The sequence below is a fragment of the Leptidea sinapis genome, chromosome 8, assembly GCF_905404315.1.
Source record: "Leptidea sinapis chromosome 8, ilLepSina1.1, whole genome shotgun sequence".
Classification (NCBI taxonomy): Eukaryota; Metazoa; Arthropoda; class Insecta; order Lepidoptera; family Pieridae; genus Leptidea; species Leptidea sinapis.
The window spans coordinates 15,106,521-15,127,324 of record NC_066272.1 but is presented as its reverse complement, the minus strand read 5'-3'; the positions used below and the strand labels follow the sequence as shown (position 1 = coordinate 15,127,324).

At 36.1% G+C, this 20,804-nt stretch overlaps 1 protein-coding gene across 1 annotated transcript in view; it reads left to right on the top strand.

Annotated features, from left to right (window-relative positions):
* LOC126965680 (probable nucleoporin Nup54) overlaps positions 1 to 18,576 on the top strand; it is a 28,925-nt gene extending 10,349 nt beyond the window's left edge. The window contains exons 6-13 of the mRNA XM_050809407.1: positions 545 to 701; positions 1,223 to 1,331; positions 3,728 to 3,908; positions 6,003 to 6,091; positions 8,315 to 8,482; positions 11,525 to 11,644; positions 17,547 to 17,634; positions 18,371 to 18,576. Of these exons, the coding sequence (XP_050665364.1) occupies positions 545 to 701; positions 1,223 to 1,331; positions 3,728 to 3,908; positions 6,003 to 6,091; positions 8,315 to 8,482; positions 11,525 to 11,644; positions 17,547 to 17,634; positions 18,371 to 18,504 (1,046 nt within the window). The 3' untranslated portion in view covers positions 18,505 to 18,576. The remainder of the gene's footprint in view (positions 1 to 544; positions 702 to 1,222; positions 1,332 to 3,727; positions 3,909 to 6,002; positions 6,092 to 8,314; positions 8,483 to 11,524; positions 11,645 to 17,546; positions 17,635 to 18,370) is intronic.
* Positions 18,577 to 20,804: the final 2,228 nt, after the last annotated feature.

Below are 20,804 nucleotides of genomic sequence, written 5' to 3'. Positions count from 1 at the left end.
GCCTCCTCCAGTTTCCTCCATATTTTCCTGTCCTATGCTGTTCTAGTTCAAATAGCACAATTTTTTTTTTAAATCATCTTCCTATCTCATGACTTGTCTGCCTTGTTTCCATTTTCCATCTCGTGGTTGACATTCTGTTATGATTTTTGTCCATTTGACGACCCTTATAGACCGATTGGTTAGTGACCCTGTCTACTAAGCTAGAGGTCTCGCGTTGGAATCCCGGTAGGTGCAATCATTTATATGATGAATGTGGATGTCTGTTTCCGAGTCATATTTATAATATGTATGTTTAAGTAAGTAATCGTATATCGTATTAAATATATCGTTGTCTTGCAACTCATAGCACAAGCTATGCCTAATTTGGGGCAAGATAATTTGTGTAAAAGTGTGTCAATATTATTATTATTATTTTAATCTGCTGTCTCGAACCATGCGTACTCGAACGGTTGGCTCAATGGATAAGAGCGCTCGGAACCCAAGACGTCGCGGGTCGCGTGTCCCGCATCGTTCATAAATTTAAAGATTCTGTTTTGTTTGTCAGGTCAAGCATACTACAGCCGAAATGCACCAGCTCTTGAATTAAATGAACAAAATCCGTTATGCCGCTTCAAAGCTGTGGGCTACTCCCGAATTTGTGGTAAAGATGATGCTGATGGACACGTCGCCATGATCTTCAACAAACCGGAACAGGAAATAAAGTGGGTATAAATTTGTCTAATAGCCATAGACAATGAATATACTAATGTGTGACCAATTTGTGTGTTAGCCAGTGGTTAAATATTTAAAACACAAAGGAGCTAATGTCAAGTGTAGCTGTTAAAATTAGTTACAGTATCAATTCAGATTTGCTTTCCTTTTCTATCTTGCTATATAAAAAGACCCCACTGATACAACAGTATCACCGTTCTTCGAGAACACTTAACGCCTAGCATTGTATCGGTATCGAAATCTTGAGCGATTGCCAATTCGGCGGTCATTTGCAGGGCTTTTGCTACTGCAAATTGGCTTTGAAGAACCTGGGCGTCATTAATTAGTAGAGAGCACGGCAATACTTCAATCCGGCCCACGTTCTAGCGCTCTACAAAGCGCAGGTCCGGCCACACATGGAGTATTGCTGCATTTTTGGCCTGGCACCACCCAGTACCAATTTTTCTCAGACTGTTACAAATTTTTCCAAATTAATGTCTTACGTATTCTAAAACAATTGTATCTGTTTCAGAAATAACCAGCAGGGATTCATTTCATCATTATCAGGCCTTCTTGGGAACAAACCTAATCTTGCTGTTAATATAGAAACTGTTGAAGCACTATCAGAAAAGAAGTGTCAGGTAATTGTCACATTACATAATATAATTAATAGCTGGTAGAAAAAATCTGTTCGTGCACTTAGATCATTTATACGTCTTGATAGACTGTGCTATGAAAATGGAAAAAATTGAGATTGATAGTCAACCTCTATTTTGAGCAATGTACGCACACTGACACAAAGTGACATACAAATCGCGAGTTTAAGACGTAGCTTGACAGGCATACTAAAGTAATAAACCTGGCCTGTTTTCATCGGTTGTCTAGCAGCAAGAGTTGTCTATCTAGACGGAAAATTATCTAAGTTATAGTAGGTATATATTTTTAATTAACATCTCTTCTGTTGTAATGTTTGTAAATGTATACATTTTTATAATAAAGTCCTAAAGTACTGTTTGTAAATGTACACTCTTTAATAATAAAGTCCCAGCCACTGTTCAGGCATTATCTATAAATAAATTTAAATGTTTCATTAAAATGGCTCTATCGTAAATCCTACTAGTCCACAGCTGAATATCTAAGTGATCGGTCAGCCTGGGAATCATGATTATTTTATAGCAATAGCAATGACAGTACAATTTCATTAAAAACACCGCAAAAAATAATGCTGGGACAGTTTCTTGCGCCGCTTCTTCTCTCTCAGAGCGCCATTTGTTTCCGAAGCGGTAGTAGTATTTAGTATATTAGAAAAAAATATTTTAACATAGGAACAACCGACTTCAAAAACCCTAATAGTTATAATATGCACTAAAAGTATAAAAATAATTGCTTATTTTTATACAATCTAATTAATTAATCTAATTCTAGTTACGATTATTGTTATTTTTGGAATTGGTGGCCTTCCGCCGCGACCCGCTCTCGCCTCTCGCCTCCTCACGACTCAAGCACATCTCACCTATAACTATGTACGTAGTTACAAACCTATCTTCGATGACCCGACTCCAAAAAATACAATAATCGTAACTAGAATTGGATTAATTAGTTAGATTGTATAAAAATACGCAATTATTTTTATACTTTTTAATGCATATTATATCTATTGTTTTGGGATAGTGTTTTTAAGGCGGTTGTTTTTTGTTAAAATATTTTTTTTTTAGATTTTTAGTGAATTTGAAGTACACTAACTAACAATTTGTCTTAATATGTAGATGTAGATATACTAAATTTTTCAATGAAAAAATTATAACGTTCATTTGCATTTGCTTTGCAATTTGATTACATACAGTAAGAAATTCTGCCACAGATCGCAACCTTACTATAAGTCGTTAAAGTCCCATTGATCATCATATTTGACTACGACAATTACTTGACTATAACTATGTTATGGTTAGATGACTTAAATATTCGGATAGCATAAAAAAGATTTGGCTGAGGCTCCTAAGAATTGAAGAGATTCCGTAATCAGAACCTAACCAAACTCTCACCAAACTATCTTCGAAGTATATCATTTCCATTAAAAAAAGAACCATCGAAATCGGATGGCGCGATATTAAGTTATTCGTAAATTTATCAATCACTTTGCTATAAGTATGTATAACTTTAAGACTTTTATGGTTTTCGCATGGATGCCATTGTCAGATCTGGACAATTTACCAATTACAATGGGACCACACGGGAGGCACCAGAATTATCAAAATCGGTTCACCCAGTCGAAAGTTTTGAAGTAACAAACATTAAAAAATGAATTGAGAACCTCCTCCTTTTTTGAAGTTGGTTAAAAAGACATCAAAAATAATTCAAAAGGAATCAATTTTGAGAAAATTTATGTCTTTTATGCCTTTATCTGGCTGGTTTTGATGTTATTAAAAAGTGACATCGCAAAAAAAGAAACAAATTATTAATATGTTTTTTTCCACCTACTTTATTTTCTATATCTCACACTTCCTACTCCATTAGGTTACTTGGGTGGCCTAATTGTGCTACCATAACTATAATACAGTGTGTCCAGTTAGCGGTGTCGGAGCCTTTAGGGGGTTAAAATACGGTAAATTTTACCGACAACTCATCCTCTTTAAGTAGTTTTTGTCCCACCACACACAATCAAATAGCAGACATTTTGTGTCTGTGTTTCGGTTTGAAGGGCGCCGTTACTGGGCAAATGAGACATAAGATGTTAATCTTATGTCTCAAGGCGCAATTGTAGTGCCGCTCAGAATTTTTGGGCTTTTTAAGAATCCTAAGCGGCACTGCATTAGTAATGGGGTCTATCAATTACCATCAGCTGAACGTCCTGCTCGTCTCGTCCAGTATTTTCATTAAAAAAAAAACCTTTTGCGGACTCTCCATTTCCGATTTTTGCAAATGGGGAGGAGCCCAGGATCTTAAATGGGATATTTCGGTCTGCTACATGTAGTATGTCTTTAGCGTTTTTGTTTTGGCTAAATATTTTTTTTTAAGAATATAACTGTTTTTCTTACAGGTCGTAGTGTACGTGGTTGATAAGAATAACAACATGAATATTAATGCGTCGGAACTGAGCACGTTCCTGAACAACGGCAGCCCGCGGAGCACGTTGAACAGCGCGGGGTGCGGCCACGTGGCACCCGTGACCAAGCCCACGAGCCACATGCTGCAGCAGTACCTGAACTCACCACCCCCAGGTCAAACTACACTCAATGACGTTCTAAACATATGGACATATCACGTTGTACAAAAACAAGGCTGAAATATGAAAAACATTTCAAAAATTACACCATTCAACTGCTATATCTATACATCATCGCATTTACTTCAGTTGCTTAAAATATTCTTCGTCAATAAGTAGAAATGTAGGAAATTCATTCAGTTGATCTTTGATTCGGATTTTCCGATATTTGAGTCAAAAATTGAATAAATTGCGGTGTACTTGGGACATAAAAACGCAACTTTTTACAATATTTAATAAAATTGTTTTTTTGTAAAAGATAAAAATAAACTCGTTATTTGAATTTTTCACATATATTTTCAGGTTATGTGAAAAAAGTGTGTAAATATCAAAAGTTGTAGATCCTTTTATTACCTACACCTTTGCCATTTTTTCCATAGGACTTGTAGTTTCGCCGGAAATCAAGATAAACCGTTTATTTTCTCCCTTTTTCCACTTCCTGACCTCAGATCGCCCGTCATTTATTTTTCATTTCATTTTTGTTATATTCTCTTCCTTTTCCAATGGGTTTCATCCTAATACCTAGGTAACACTGAAAATGTTTAGAAAACGAAAAAGGGCTTAATGTAGAAAGTTGCCAATACTTTTATTGTTCTTCGATGTAATCTCCGTTCCTCTCTACACATCGTCGCATTCGATGGAACCACTGAAAAGCAGTGGGCCCATTCTTCCTTTGGGGTCTCTTCTATGGCATTTTCGTACCATTTCACCGCATCTTCAGGGCTCGTAAAGCGAAAAATTCGAATTTTACCTATAGTTAATGGGAATAAATAAAAGTCGCAGGGCGCCAGGTCAAGACTGTATGGCGTATGACTCATTATCTCGACACCTGCCATAGTCAAATATTCAACAGTCCGTTTTGCGGAGTGCACTGATGCATTGTCGTGTTGAAGCAGGATCCTGCTTCGAGGGCGCTGCTGTCGAATTTTTTCCAAGACAACAGGCAAACAGCGATTGACATACCAGTCTGCAGTAACTCTCCTTCCATCTTCTAGCACAACTGTCGTGAAATGACCTTTCCCACCAAATAATGAGGCAATCATCTTTTTTCCTTGACTTCTTCCTTTCACTGAGCTGATTGTCGTTTGGTTTCGGGTTCGTAGCAATATATCCGGCTTTCATCAGCTGTGACGATGTCATTTGCAATACAGCATTTGAGTCACCGCCGTTGAACTTATCTAACATTTGGCGACACCAGTCCATGCGAAGGTGTTTCTGGTCGTCGGTTAAAGTATGGGGAATCCATCGGGTACAAAGCTTCCTGACGCCTAAATGTTCGTGTAATATTTTTTGAACTTGACTCATACCAATGCCTAGGCTTGCCCGTATCTGCTGATAGGTCACTCTTATCTTCCTGTATCATGCGTCGCACAGTACTGATGTTATCTTCAGTAGTCGCTGTTAAAGGACGTCCCTCACGCGTATCATCATTGAGATTGGTACGTCCACGCTTAAGCTTTTGTAAATAGTGGCACGAGATGGGGCTACATTAATAAATGCTAATCGCAGCCTATCATAGCTTTGTTGTTGAGTAAGCCCACAACGAAAGTCATAATAATTTATTGACCGAGAATTTTCTCGCGTTAGGTTCATTTTCACGTGTAACAAGAGTTTTAGATTTGCCGCCAATTCACAAAAACAAATAACAAATGAATGCAATATACTACCAAAGTTACCAAAGAGTTCTAAAATTGAAATTCAAAAAAAGTTTTCATTAGCAATGTTTCTAACTGGCCAGTTCTAAAAACTTTCAGTGTCAACCACGTATTATTGTTTTTGTTTTCAAAAATTATCGACCTTCGAGCTATAAACCTTCATTGTAAAAAGATGCTTTGATATATTTCTTTAATTTGTGTTTAGTGATTCCTAGTGGCGGCGGTTATCACTTAAGTCTACTACGAACTATTTTCCGCAAAAACGACGCCTACTCTGCGCCTATGTTGCGTGATAACACCCCTAGATTAAAGCCTTTTTCGAGCCCATTTTGAGGTGTACACTTGACACAATGTTCCTTCAGTTGCAATAATATGTTAATGTAATATTCCTGCAGGTATGGACCTGCGACTCTGGAAGCAAGCACAGGCTGACAACCCAGACCCGGAGAATTACATTCCTGTGCCAATGATTGGATTCACAGAGGTACGACACGAATTCACATTATCTATACTAAAGCCAACGAGATGGGATACGGAATGTAAACAAACGGACCATTAAGGCTCCCCCACACAGGCACGTTATTATAGATAGATAATATCGCATGCGTTATTGTGAGAATGAGTCCCAATTGCTTGCACATAGCTGCGGTTTTGTCGTCCTATATTTGTTACGAGAGGCGCACATGCAAGCAAGACTCCAACAAGTCAGCGCGTATTTGTGTGTTCTTGCGCTATATTGCGACACTCGTACAATCATGTAACCACAAATAAAAGAACGTTCATAAAATTATGTTTTCAAATTTTATTTGTGTATTAATCCTAGAAGTGAGGGTACACTAGCGACATCTCAAGTCAATTTCCTAATATGCAAATATTGGCGTAGAGCAGGTTATCATCTGTAAAGTAGATCCAGTAGATGAAGCCACAATCTGAGAGTTGAACAAAGCATACAAGATTTTATGACGATACGTCACTCGAACGGTTAGCTCAGTTGGGAGAGCACTGGCACGGAACGCCCGAGGTCGTGGTTCGAATCCCGCATCTTTCATAATTTTTTATTTTCAAATTTTATTTGTGTATTAATCCTAGAAGCGAGGATTATCAATTTAAAAACATAACAAATTGTTTAGTCATGTAACCACTCTCAAACTGTCGATAAAACCAAACGTCCTGTGTGTACGGTTGTTTTCGTCCTAATACAAAACATTCTAGAACCCATTTCGGAATATCGCAGGACGGAGAAACGCAACGTCCTACTTCCATTGCGGCGTTATTATCGCGGCAGTGTGTAACTGCATGGCCATCCTAATACAAAATGTACTGAAAACAGATATTGCAATAACTCATGCGATATTATCGACCCATATCTATTGTCGGTCTGTTTTATGTTTATTTATGTGCAAAACGCAAAAATTACAGAAGAGACTTAATTCAAATTTTACATGAATATTTTTTTGTTTATTTAAGCAAACATTACAGCATTTCTATTTTACAAATTAATACTTTAAACTTAATAAATGCCTATTACAAAGTTTGACTGTTTAAATTTTAATGAAATAATAACGCGGCAACATCGTGCAAAAAATCTATACACCGAGGCGGCCTCTCGCGGCAAAAGTCCGAGGCTTCGTCGCGAGGCTGCTCGCTCAGTCAGAACCGGGCTATTATTTAAATTTGTTTTCGAATAAGTTTTCTATCCTATGCAGAACAGAATGTCTGCCATAACAAGTTTGCGGCTGGCCAATGTCGAAAAGCTCTCTACTCTGTGTACAAGAGGGCGGGAGAACTTCATAATAGGTATAACCCTAGACGCTGACATTATTTTTGCTGCTAATCTATATATAAATAAGAGATTTCCACTGATAATTGACTCATCACGATATCTCAGAAACTACAAAGCCTACAAACTTGGAATTTGGAAGATAGTTTCTTTCTAGGACGTAGGTGTCTAGTAGGAGCTAAGAAATGGAATTGAGAAAACCCGCCCCCAAGGGGGTGAAAGAGTGGGTAGAAGGTTCTATGAAAATCCTATGTTTTTGAAGTTAGAGACGTAAAAATCGACATTTAGGTTATTAGCTTTAATTAATAAAAATCTGTTTAAGTCATTTTGGGAAATCCCCTTTTAAGAGTGGTAAAGTAGGGGGGTTAGGTTTATAGAAAAGTTGTAACTATAGTTATTTCAACTCGTACCACAAGGGTCTATTCTTGGACCCTTCCTCTTCCTAATTGTTATAAATGATCTACCTAACCTTGTAGAAAAAAAACACAAGGTGGTATTGTTTGCGGATGACACTTCACTTATATTCAAAGTGAAACGAAGCCAAGTTTTGTATGACGAAGTAAACAATGCTCTATTTAACATCGTGTACTGGTTTAGCGGCAATAACTTATTGTTAAATAATCATAAAACCAAATATATTAAATTCACCGCGCCAAATGTCAGAAATGTAGATGCGAATATTTTATTAAATGGAGTGGTGGTAAAACCAGTGGAATCTGCTATATTTCTTGGCATTACTCTTGATTCCAAATTGCAGTGGGGCCCCCATATTGAAGGATTGGCGAATAGGCTTAGTTCTGCAGCATATGCGGTTAAGAAAATTAGACGGTTAACTGACATGGATACGGCGAGATTAGTATACTCAACCTGAAATTTGAAATGTAGTTGTTTAAAGGGGGCAGCTGCTAGTGTTATGTAATGTCGCAGCTCAAGTTCCGCGCCCAGCGCCAGTCGGAGCAGGCGTCGCTGCAGGCCAGCTACCTGCGCCAGGCGGCCCACACCCTGAGCGAGCTGCGCGTGCGTCGCGCCTCGTCGGTGGCCTCGCTCGCCAACCTGGCCGCCAGGTTCCACTCGATGCGCCACTCGCTGTTGACGGTCAGTATATCATATCTCATATATAAAATTCTCGTGTCCCGGTGTTTGTTACCAAACTCCGCCAAATTGTTTGAAAATTTCTGTGTATATCGGGCAGGTCTGAGAATCGGCCAATATCTATTTTTTATTCCCCTAAGTAATAAGGGTCACTCCTAAATATTTTTTTGTCACATTTATTGATTTTTTTATACAATTATAATATGTAAATATACAATTATATTTCGTTATACAATGCAATGTTATATAAATATATTTTCTCTCTGATTTCAGGTCACTAAATCTAAGAAAAGTATCTTGTCACATCAATTTGCCTACGGAGGTTTTATGTGATTCGAATTTAGATGTATATGTTTTTTTTTAATTTGGGCACATAAATTATCTGGCCCCAAACTAGGTATAGCCTATGTGTACTATGGGAGGCGAGAATAATAGCTCAGAAACTGTAAAAATCTTTTTCATATAATTTATCCCTTTTCAAAAGAATCGGCTTCAAAAAAGACTTAAATTTTTCTACAACTTTGTTTTTTTTTTTTATATTTATACAATTTTACACAAATTATTTAGCGGCAAATACTGAGCAAATGAGACTTAACATCTTGTAACATGTCTCAATGTGACGAGCACAATTGTAGTGCCGCTCAGAATTTTTGGGTTTCTCAATAATCCTGAGCAGCACTGCATTGTAATCTTTTAGCACATCCACATGCCCTGACATATGGAAAACAGCAAATGTGAAGCCTTTACCAAAAAATTCAAACCCTTGTAAGATTAAAGATCTCAGGCCTATAAGTGTATTGCCATGTTTATCAAAGGTGTTAAAGAAAGCTGTTTGTACACAATTTACAAAATATCTTGAAGAGAATAATATTGTGCCTGAACTACAGTCGGGATTCAGAAAGGGTCGAAGTACAGTGACAGCTTTGCTTGATGTTACAGACAATATACTACATGCACAAGACAATGGGATGTGTACATTACTAGTATTGCTAGATTTTTCTAGAGCATTCGACTAAATTAATGTTACTTTACTGTTATCCAAACTCAGATATTATGGTGTTGATAACAATGCTTCAAAATGGTTTAATAGTTACTTAAGCAATCGCTCTGAATATGTGAAATTACAGAAAAATGATGGGACTACATTATTATCAAATAAGGTAAATATAAAAAGGGGAGTAAGGGTTCCCCAGGGTTCTATTTTGGGTCCCAATCTTTTCATTTTATATGCTGCTGATATTAAAAGCCATATACAGTACTGCAATTTTCACATTTATGCAGATGATATACAGGTATATATCTCTTGCTTGCCTGCTGACATTGATCAAACTATTCAAAAGCTAAATGTAGACCTGGCTAGAATAGCCATGTGGGCCGAGAAAAATGACCTGTTACTCAACCCAGATAAAACCAAGTTCATGATATGTGGTAGTAAGCATCAACTTAGTAAAATCAGTACAGTAGAGAAAGTGAGGCTTAAAGATAAATCCATTGAGCAAATATATGAAGTACGGAATTTAGGGTTGATAATGGACAGTGAATTGCGATTTGAGAAGCATGTTGCACGCTCAGTTAAGAACTGCTTCTATAAGCAGAAAATATTGTATCGTTTAAGACCCTACATTAATGACAGTTTACGTGTTCAGTTAGCTGAGTCACTAATTCTCTCAAAACTCAACTACATGGACACAGTCTTTGGTCCTCGCTTGTTAAAAAAGACCCAGAATCTTATCCAGCGTGTTCAAAATGCATGTGCTCGTTTTTGCTTTAACATTCCATTAAGGGCCCATGTGACACCATTCCTAAATAAACATTGCATCCTAAAAATGAGACAGACGTAAGCTTCACTCAGCCTGCCTGCTTTTTGACGTTATAAAATACAAGGTTCCTTCTTACTTATATAAAAAGCTTTCCTGGTTTTCAAGTCGTAGGGTCCTGTGATATTCGAAAAGCTGCTATGCAAATCACAATACCTCAACACAGTTCAGTAGCCTTTAGAGGAAGTTTTCGTTATGCTGCGTCCAAGTGTTGGAACAATATTCCACCACTAGCCTGCAATGCAAAAAACAAAGTTTTAAATTAAAAATTAAACAGTTTTTGTTAAATCATCAGAAACAAGACGAAACACTGAGACATGACACCAGTACTTTATAAAAGTATTTTACCTAATATATTTTTACTTATTACAATGTACATGAATAGGTACTCACCAAATATTGTTTTCTCCATTATCTTTTCAATTCAAAACATAAACTCTTAATTCTAATTAGATCTTTAAATATATAATTTAGGCACTTGTCAGTTATTTATACTTCGCTGTTAGCAGTTTTAACTTTTATGAACTATAATGTTGATTGTTTTACATTTGCATTTTTTAGTTTTTTTTGGGATAAATTATAATTGACAGTTGACGTAACAAGCAACGAACAGAAATGATCTATTTATTTACATGCGGCCACTGAGTATACAAGTAGAACGTTCTAACTCATTCATTGCCCATCGTTATTTATAATCAGATAGAAACACTTAAAAAATTAATTTATGTAAGTTTATAAGATTTAGTATTTATACCACGTTACTTTTAGTTTCCTATCAGTAAAAAGTTCTGCTTTTAACTTATATATAAATATTTTTCGTGACGTCACAAAATGGCCCAACGGAAGACCAGCGTTTGAAACGTATATAAATAATAATAGAAATGTTTCAGTCTTTTTGTTTATCAAACTTAAGTTTATATTTATTTTTTATGTTGTCTTTGTATACTACTTACTTATACGTTTCAACATAAAAAAAATTTCTTTCTTTCTTTTCTTTAATGGGGCTGAACGCCCTGCTCACCTCGTCTCTTATTTTCACTAAAAAAAAAACTAGGTAGAGCCTATACTTTGGGTGTAAACCAACAATATATAGAAAAATATGTGTTTTTTTATTCTACGATTTTAAGTGTAGTAGAAGGTCCATTCCTAAACAAACATATTGAAATTTTAAGAGAGGCTTTTTATGTTATCCCGAAAAAGAGCTGTAATTGATCCATAATTTGTTCAGATAATAGCGCGACGGGAGGTGGTCGGCCGTGTGGGAGTGACCCTCAGCCCGGAGGAGGAGGCACTGCGCCTGAGGCTGCAGGAGCTGGGCTCTCAACTGTCGTCGCCGCCGCTCTACAACGTACGTATTACTGTTACTACAACTGAGTGGCGTGTGTAGGGTGTCAGAAGAGGGCAAACCGAACGTTACAAAGCTATGTAGTTTAACGGCCGTTCCCAATATTCAGTCTATCTCTTACTTGAGATAAAAGTCGTAACTATCGTTGACTTTTCCGTCCTAATAAACTTATCGACTGTAACTCACCTTATCCGTACACGCTGTCTGTCAATGGGACCACGTATAAATTACCAGCGATAGAAGTTTGTATGGAAATTGCAATTCACGCGTCCCAATATGAGGCGATAAAAATTACTTATCGGGTATATTGGGACAGCTTCAGATTATTGACACCTAATTACTGACAGTAGAAGGTTGTTATTTATGTCTATCTGTAGATAGTATATTGGGAACGGCCGTAAGTCTATGGTGATCAGGGGTGTGCATAGGTTTTCTAGCAGGTTAGGTACTGTAGATCTAACTAGTCGTAGTTGAGCTTTGGAATAGGCAATCTGGAGATTGCGTACCGTAGATATTTAGTATCTTGCTGAAGGAAAAAAATTATGAGTAATTAAATTAAATTTATTATAAATTAATTAATTAAATTTTAGACTATAATATTTTTATGGAAGAGGACAAAAGAACATACAGGTTACCCGGTGTTAAGTGATCACCGCCGCGCACATTCTCTTGCAACACCAGAGGAATCACAGGAGCGTTGCCGGCCTTTAAGGAAGGTGTACGCGCTGTTTTTTAAGGTACCCATGTCGTATCGTCCCGGAAACACCGCACAAGGAAGCTCATTCCACAGCTTTGTAGTACGTGGAAGAAAACTCCTTGAAAACCGCACTGTGGAGGACCGCCACACATCCAGATGGTGAGGATGATATCGTAACTTGTGGCGTGTCGTGCGAAGGTAGAATTCGGCGGCAGAAATCAGGTTAAACAGCTCTTCGGAACACTCCCCGTGATAAATGCGGTAGAAGACACACAATGAAGCGACGTCTTTACGCAACGCCAAGTGATCCAGCCGTTCACAGAGCAATAGGTCCCCGACAATTCGAGCTGCTCTGCGTTGCACGCGGTCAATTGGATCGAGCTGATATTGGGGTACCCCAGACCAGAGGTACGCAATACTCCATTAATTTGCCTATATGACTTGCACGCCCTTGATGGTGATTAAGAGGATTCATATGGCCAAACAAAAAAGGAAGTCTTATTAATTCATATAGAAGAGCGCGCGACACTCAGAAATCGAGTGCAAATTATATTACGGAGCATTTTGTAGTTTTATTTTTCATTACTAGAATTTGTTTTATTTTTGAAATAATGCTGCTTTTGTGTCTAGAAAATTCCCATTCAAAGACGTAATTTTTTTCTTTCAAAATAATTATCCAGTATGGAGTTAGCTTCACATAAGAAATTAAAAAGAGTCACACTCAGTATTTTTTAGAAATGAAAAACCTGTAAAAAAAGTCCTGCTGTACGATATATTATCAAGTTTTGAAAGTCAAAATAATTTTTCATGCTATGTTCTATATAAAAATAGATTATTGTTCGATGTTTTTTTTTTAAATAACATTTTTCATTTAATGTCCTATAGAATCCTAATAACTTAAGGATAACTTTGAAATCGTAAAATTAGTTGGCACTCAATGCATGCGTGGCCCTTATCTGTTTATATCACGTCTGCAGATATACAGATAAGTAGATAGCACAATGACTGTCGCTTATATACTGAACAATGACAATGCATTTACGAATGCCTTAGTTGAATTAAAAAATCCAAATTTCTATATCATTTTTATTTAGTCAAAATAATAACCATTATTATCTACACATTGCTACCATCTAATAGGAAGGTCATTTATGCCTTACCGATAGAACTGTGGTGATCTAGATTCGATAAACTGTATGAAAGCATTTTGTACTGAGAAAAAAACTTTTTATCACGTATAAAATGACGTCATGCCTTACACAAACAATAAATTCAAGCTCTAAAGTTTGATGTGTATACGACAATTTATATTTGTACAATTTATTCTTTATTAATCTTTATGAAATATTTGATATTTAAAACGCTTTAAACTTTGAACACGTTTCATATATTAGATGCAGCACATGTTTTGTACATTACAACTATTGTAAAATACTCAATTGATTGAAAAGAGTCGCCGTTGTGTTTCTTGTATGTTCTTCTCACGAGCTCGACTTTTCCCGAACATAATAAGGTGTAGATTCAGTAATTTAAAAAAATATATTTTAGTGACGATTCAAAAGCGCTTAATTTAAGCCTAATTAAATAAAGTATATTTGACTTTAACTGTCAAAACTCACGCCTGGCATAATGGATGAACAGAAGGCCTACCATCAGTTCAGATTAGGTACCTAAACTGAATCGCCAAAATTAGTACCATGAAGTACCTTTTACTGAATGGCGTTTGAATCGCTTATGAAGAATGAACGAAATAAATTTGTCTGTGGTCCGCGGTGTGAGAAAGAGATGACGCTCTACAGTCGTTGCATAAGTTTGTCCCTCTTACTCGAACCATATGGTTACAACTTTTAACAACTTTTTTTGAATCACTCACTTTGACACAGAAGCTATCCAGTTTGGGTTGAAATATTACCTCGTGGTACCAACGAATGAACGAACTAAATCAGATTGCAATTCAATTTCCTACTTCATTTGACGTCAACCTAAATTCGATCGCTTAAAAGATGTGGTGGTATAAAATAGAAAAGCAGTTCATTTTAGGTCGTCAAATGAATCGCAAAAAGAGTTCATGGTAGACCCGCAGGTCTTAGCATACCAAAAGGTCGCCAGCTGATCAATAATCAAAATTTCTCCTTGGGCCATAGTCGATCAGCTAAATCTTATTATATATCTACCATTGACCTACTAGACTCACAATCGCCCTACTTATAAACGACTTGACTCACAATCGCCTACTAAAAGGTCGTCAAAACTGTCCGAGCGGCGTTGTATATACAGATAACATTAAAACATTCATTCAAATTAACACCTTATTAGATGGCAGTAATGTTCAAAGTCTATTGAAAAAGTCTTATAAGAAGCTCATTCATGTATTATGGCAAAGAATATATAATAGTACAAGGTACAGAAGTCTCACTCCGCAAAAACTATTAAAGAAATAGGGACCCTTCTGGTCATACAATAGAGTGTAATTCAGATCGAACAGCGCCACGTATACTCAACTCACGATCTGGTAGTGTACCGTTTCCCCACAGTTCTTAAGGATTTTAATGCCACTTGCCACTAAATTGGGCGACTTCAGTATTATTTAAAAAATAACGTGTGCGCTTGGACGCTCGACAGAAGTGACAACTTAAACGAATCTAAGTTGAATTATTTAATATTGAAATTGTTTAACTTGAGAAAAGCTTAAGTTATTACTTAAAGTAAAGAGTGAGTAAGGAGGGGAGGCCTACCGCTGCCGTATGCGTGAGAGAAAGGGAAGCCAGACGGACTGGCGCCGTAACGCGTTACGTTACGAAGTGGTTTAAGAAGTTATCACTTCAAAAACCCGGCAACGCTCCTGTGATTCCTCTGGTGTTACAAGATCACCTACCATCTGACGAAGAGTCGTTTGTTAGGTGTCTAAATATGACTAATTATATAAAAGTATAGCGTAGGTAACAATAATAAATATAACAAAAATAAATATTATAACAAAACTCGAGCACTAGGAAAGTAATACGTAATAAGATTTTTTGATAATTTTTAATTTATTTTATTATTTAAAGCTTTATTTTTGATCAAATTTCTTTATTAATCATGAAATAAAAAAAAAATATATATTTTTAATAATTGAAGAAAACAAATTAAATCTGTCTAAAGGCTTGCAAATTACTCCTTACTGTCCATTTATAATAAAACAAATATATTATTACGATTCTTAAAAGGCATTAGTGTGTTCGAGGCTAGAGATAATTGCATGCAATTAAAAAGAAATTAGAAACAGAAATTGTCGCATGTAGCCATGTCATTAATTCTTATCTCTCTGAAACCGGCGAAATCCGGTTTGTAAAGTTGTTATGTCACGAGATTAATGATTATTGACATTATCGATTCACTTGCAACGATGTGTTATTATTGTTATTTATTATGACTTATTAATATAAAATTCTCGTGTCCCGGTGTTTGCTACTAACTGCCTCGAAACGGCCAAACTGATTTGCATGAAATTTTCTGTCCGTATCGGGTAGGTCTGAGAATCCGCCAACATCTATTTTTCATACCCTAAATGATAAGGGTTAAAAATACTTTTTTTTTCATTTTTTTTTGCCATTTTTTTTTTATTATGACCAGCATTACAAGATCGTCTACGATCAAAAACTATTTTTGTATCGCTATTTTTATATTATTCTGTTCCATCTACAGATCCGTAATAGGGTTGCAAGATGGCAATCGAATACAAAATTTTATGTACGATATATTTGGTAGTTCTGAGAATCGGTCGTCATATTTGTTTTATACCCCAAAAATTGTTTTGTATTGAATGCTTTTTGTTACTTTAATTAGCAATACAACGTTCGCTGGGTCAGCTAGTAGACTTATAAAAAAGATGACAAGGAAAAAGGAGACTACCTATCTCATAATACATCATTGGGCCCAATATTTGATGAATCGTCACCGTGTGAAAATTAGTGTCATTAATAAGTTAAAATATCAGTTTTAAATTCATAAATTTTAATTTTACTTGTGTTGACAGTTACATAATCAAGATAATATAGGCACTAAACGAAAGTTAGGTTATGTTAATGAATATTTGATCTAATAGTCTGCAATTATCAATTTATACAGAAACTCACGACTAATAACATCTATAAATACGTTTTCATTTTACAAAATAAATCAACAAAAGTGCATGATCTGCTTGTAACTCATTGTGAATGCATAGCATGGTCTGGTTAAAACTACGTCACTATTATGTAGGTACCTACCTACCTACTTATTAAAGTAATATTAAAAATAATATGCAATATGCTTCATGGCAAAATAAATATAAATAAAATATAATAAATTATAGTAAATAACCTTAAGTCATGATGCTGTGAAAATAACTGAAATACACTAATCTACCAGTGGGAGGCTCTTACACAGGGAGCTGGCTAGATTATGGGTACCACAACGGGGCCTATTTTTGCCGTGAAGCAGTAATGTGTAGACATTACTCTGTTTCGGTCTGAAGGGCGTCGTAGCTAGTGAAATTACTGGGCAAATGAGCCTTAACATCTTATGTCTCAAGGTGACGAGCGCAATTGTAGTGCCGTCCTGCTCTTCTCGTCTCTTATTTTTATAAAAAAAAACTTACAATTTATGGACGATGCGAGACTTGAACCCGCGCCTTTCGGGTTCCGTCCGACTGACGCATCGACCGAAATTTCGGTATGTCTTGTTCAACCCTCTCTCCTTTATTGTCTTAACAGTCGTACTGTATTTGTTTGAAGAATTGTTGGTTTAATTACAACTAGCCTTTAGACCGAGCCTTGCTCGGATTTTTAAGAAGGTACAAAACTTGAACAAAAGAAAATACTAATAGGACATCTGGATTCGAACCGTGGTCTTCTGCTTTCCGAATCACCCAATGTCCTATCTGAGCTATTATAGTCTTGTATATAGCGGCGAAATTTACCTTTGTTTTCTAATGTTAGTGTAGCATAATCATAGTATAGTTTCTCATTAAAACACGGATGAAACTATATTTTTTTAAATTGAAACCTTGCTAGATCAATTTCTCGCCCCCGAAACTTCCTGTATACAAAATTTCATTAAAATCGTTGGAGCCGTTTCCGAGATTCAGATTATTATTCAGATATATTTATCTTTATATTTATATACAAGAATTGCTCGTTTAAAGATTTCAATTATCGCGTAAGTAACAATTGTTTATTTCTATAGGGTCGTCTGAACGAGTTGTTATGTGCGGTTCGTCTTCAGCGCAGCGCGAGTGCCGGCGTTCCAAGCGAACGCTACCAGTTGGATCCAGGTACGAATTACGAGCCAACGAAACACTTCCCGATCGCACTGGATACACTTATTACGTGGCGTTTGTAACGACCATGACGAAGGTTATAGACGAGGTATTTGTCTATTTCGATACCTCAATAACAATTCAGAGAAGGGTTCTCAAAGAAATTAAAAAAAAAGTGTGTGTGTACTTATGTATGCCCGCGTGAACTTATACTTCTTTGGCCTAACAAAGCAAAAATCATTAAAATTATTTATTGCACGTGCTATTCTAGGTTTGTAGAAAGAACAGTATTGTAAAAATCTTGCAACGATGGTTTTGACAGTTAATTATTAAATATGGATTACAGCTGTACGAGCTTGAACCCTTTGACTATCCTAATAATGGACGAAGAAATAAAAAAAAAATGTTGCAAACGTCAGAAAATTTAATTTTATAGATTTTACAAGTTTAAAAGAAGGTCTAATGGTATAAAAATACGGTATTTATCAAAATTATGCGTTATTAAATTAATTCATTAATTATCTATATATAGTTAATTATCAAAATATTTTCATTGGTTATATTTAATACCTTCTTTATTACAATATTGATTGTGTTATTACCCATAAGCAAAATAACTTCTTACGTGCGTAGGTACATTAGTACAAATACACACTTTTTTTAAATAATTACTTACATAATCCGTAGTATTTTCTTACCGCCAACGACTCTTACAAGATATCGTACCAGGTAATTTTTCTGTTGCTTCTAGGTGCTCAAGAAGACGTGAAGCAGTTCCTATCACTGCAGCAGCGCGGCATGGCACACCTGATGGAGACTGCACGCCAAGACTTGGCAACACTGAACACGATAGCGGAAGGAATGTCCAAATTGATTCAGACATAACATACGATTACCAATATTACCATCAAGATCAAGGAAAATATTTTACAATAAAACAATTTGATATTAATATAACTTGTTTTTTTTACGCATAGATTATTATTATTTATATCTAGACGTTAATTAATTATACATCGTTAGAGAGAGTCGTGAGAGAGAGAGACATTAGATACATCCAGTGAGACCTTATGAACTTATAAATTTTAAAGTTCTGCTCGTGACTTTTCAAACACTGAAGGGGTGAAAATCACGTTCAAAGATATTTTCATTCAAGTTTATAAAGTAAGGAGGAAGAGAAGATCCCCAAGAATTAGGTCTCAAAATGGACATGACGAAGATCATGTCTAATATCCGTGTCACACCTACTCCCGTGACAGTTGGGAACTGTACTCTCGAAATTGTTGACGAGTACGTCTATCTTGGACAAATAATCTAGTTGGGCATGTCCAATTTCGGGAAAGTCGTCACTCGTCGAATCCAACTCGAATGAGCAGCGTTCGGGAAGCTACGTAAAATCTTCTCGTCCAAAATACCGCAGTGTCTGAAGACGAAGGTTTTTAACCAGTGTGTGTTGCCAGTGATGACATACGGAACGCAGGCGTGATCGCTTACTATGGGCCTTATGAGGAAGCTCATTGTGCTCAGCGTGGAATGGAGAGGGCTATGCTCGGAGTTTCCCTGCGAGATTGAATCAGAAATGAGATCCGTAGGAGAACCAAAGTCACCGATATAGCCTAGATGGTTGCGGAACTGAAGTGGCAGTGAGCAGGACACATAGCTCGACGGACAGATGGCCGTTGGGCCAGTAAAGATTTCGAATGGCGACCATGTACCGGAAGACGTAGTGTTGATCTCCCACACGATGGACCGACGATCTGGTCAAGATCGCCGGAGTAGGTTGGATGAGGGCAACACAGGACCGCTCGTCATGGCGATCTTTGGGGGCTTTGTCCAGCACTGTTTTTTATAATTGTATTGTCGTCATTTCAAAGTGGGTGAAAATCGTGTGTAAAGGTGCCGTTACACATTAAAATCAAAATCAAAACAATTTACATTTATATAAATCCCTTGTACGTTCCCAATTGGAATATGCCGTTCCTATTTGGCACCCTTTTTATAAAAAGTATTACGAAATGATAGAAAATGTCCAACGTAAATTCTTAAGATCCATGAGTTACAGATGCTATGGCAATTACAATATGTCGTACGCAGATTTGATAGATAAGTATAAACTACTATCCCTTCAATCAAGGCGCAAACTTCTTCAATGTATGTTTCTGCACGGCATTATACATAGCAAATTTGATTGTACAGAATTGACGAACAAATTAAATTATGTTATTCCTAGAACAGCCTGTGTAATCGTAAACTTTTTGCAACTGATAAATTTCGTACTAATGCAGGAATAAGATCACCTCTGCATCAATTAGTTGACAATTACAACAAAGAATTCATTAGTGTTGACATTTTCCATTTATCCGAGAGCCAGTTCAAGTGCCAAATTAAAAAAAAAATACTGGATAATATTTGATTTATTTACATACATTCTTTTAAATACCTACTGAACATCATAAGTATTGTTTATTTCTCTTTAGTTTCAATTAGTATTGTATAAACATTTCTTTTTGTACCTAACATTGAATACCTCAAAGTTTTTCATAGTAAGATGTGGATAGCGTATCTGACTACAATTTTATTAGACTTAATTGTTATTTCTTTATGTATCTACTTTGTAAGTTGTAGTTGTGTGCTTTTCCTAATAAAAAAAAAATTATTGAAAGTAGGTATATACAATACACTTTTCCATGTCATAAATACAATTATTTAGATACGTGTCAATCTCATAATAAAAAGCGTGTAAAAATGACAAATTCTTAGTTTAATTGGTACACGCAGGAAATTATTTTTTCATTTGTCATACTCGGAAAGTAGTCTTAATACCTCGGGAGTTGATTCTTTCGACCCTCGGTTAACAATCTACTATTTCACCTCTCCAGCTCAAAAATTGTGGCCTTGTTCCATTAAACCAGTGAACAAAAATCGTTTTTGGGCATTACGAGAAAAAATTCTTCGTTTTTGTTTTTGGCTTTTCGTAGTGATAAACTATAGATATACACATCGTCAAGTTGTTTGGAGGAGGCACGAAGGTTATTATATTTTCTTTTACCGGTTTCAAGTATTTTTTACTATAAAAGGAAAGATGTAAAGTAATAAATAAATATTATTCTCACATTTTGCATTTTTTCGGTAGTGAATTTATGGAGTATTTAATTTTATTTTGAATTATTAAGTATCTTGTTTTT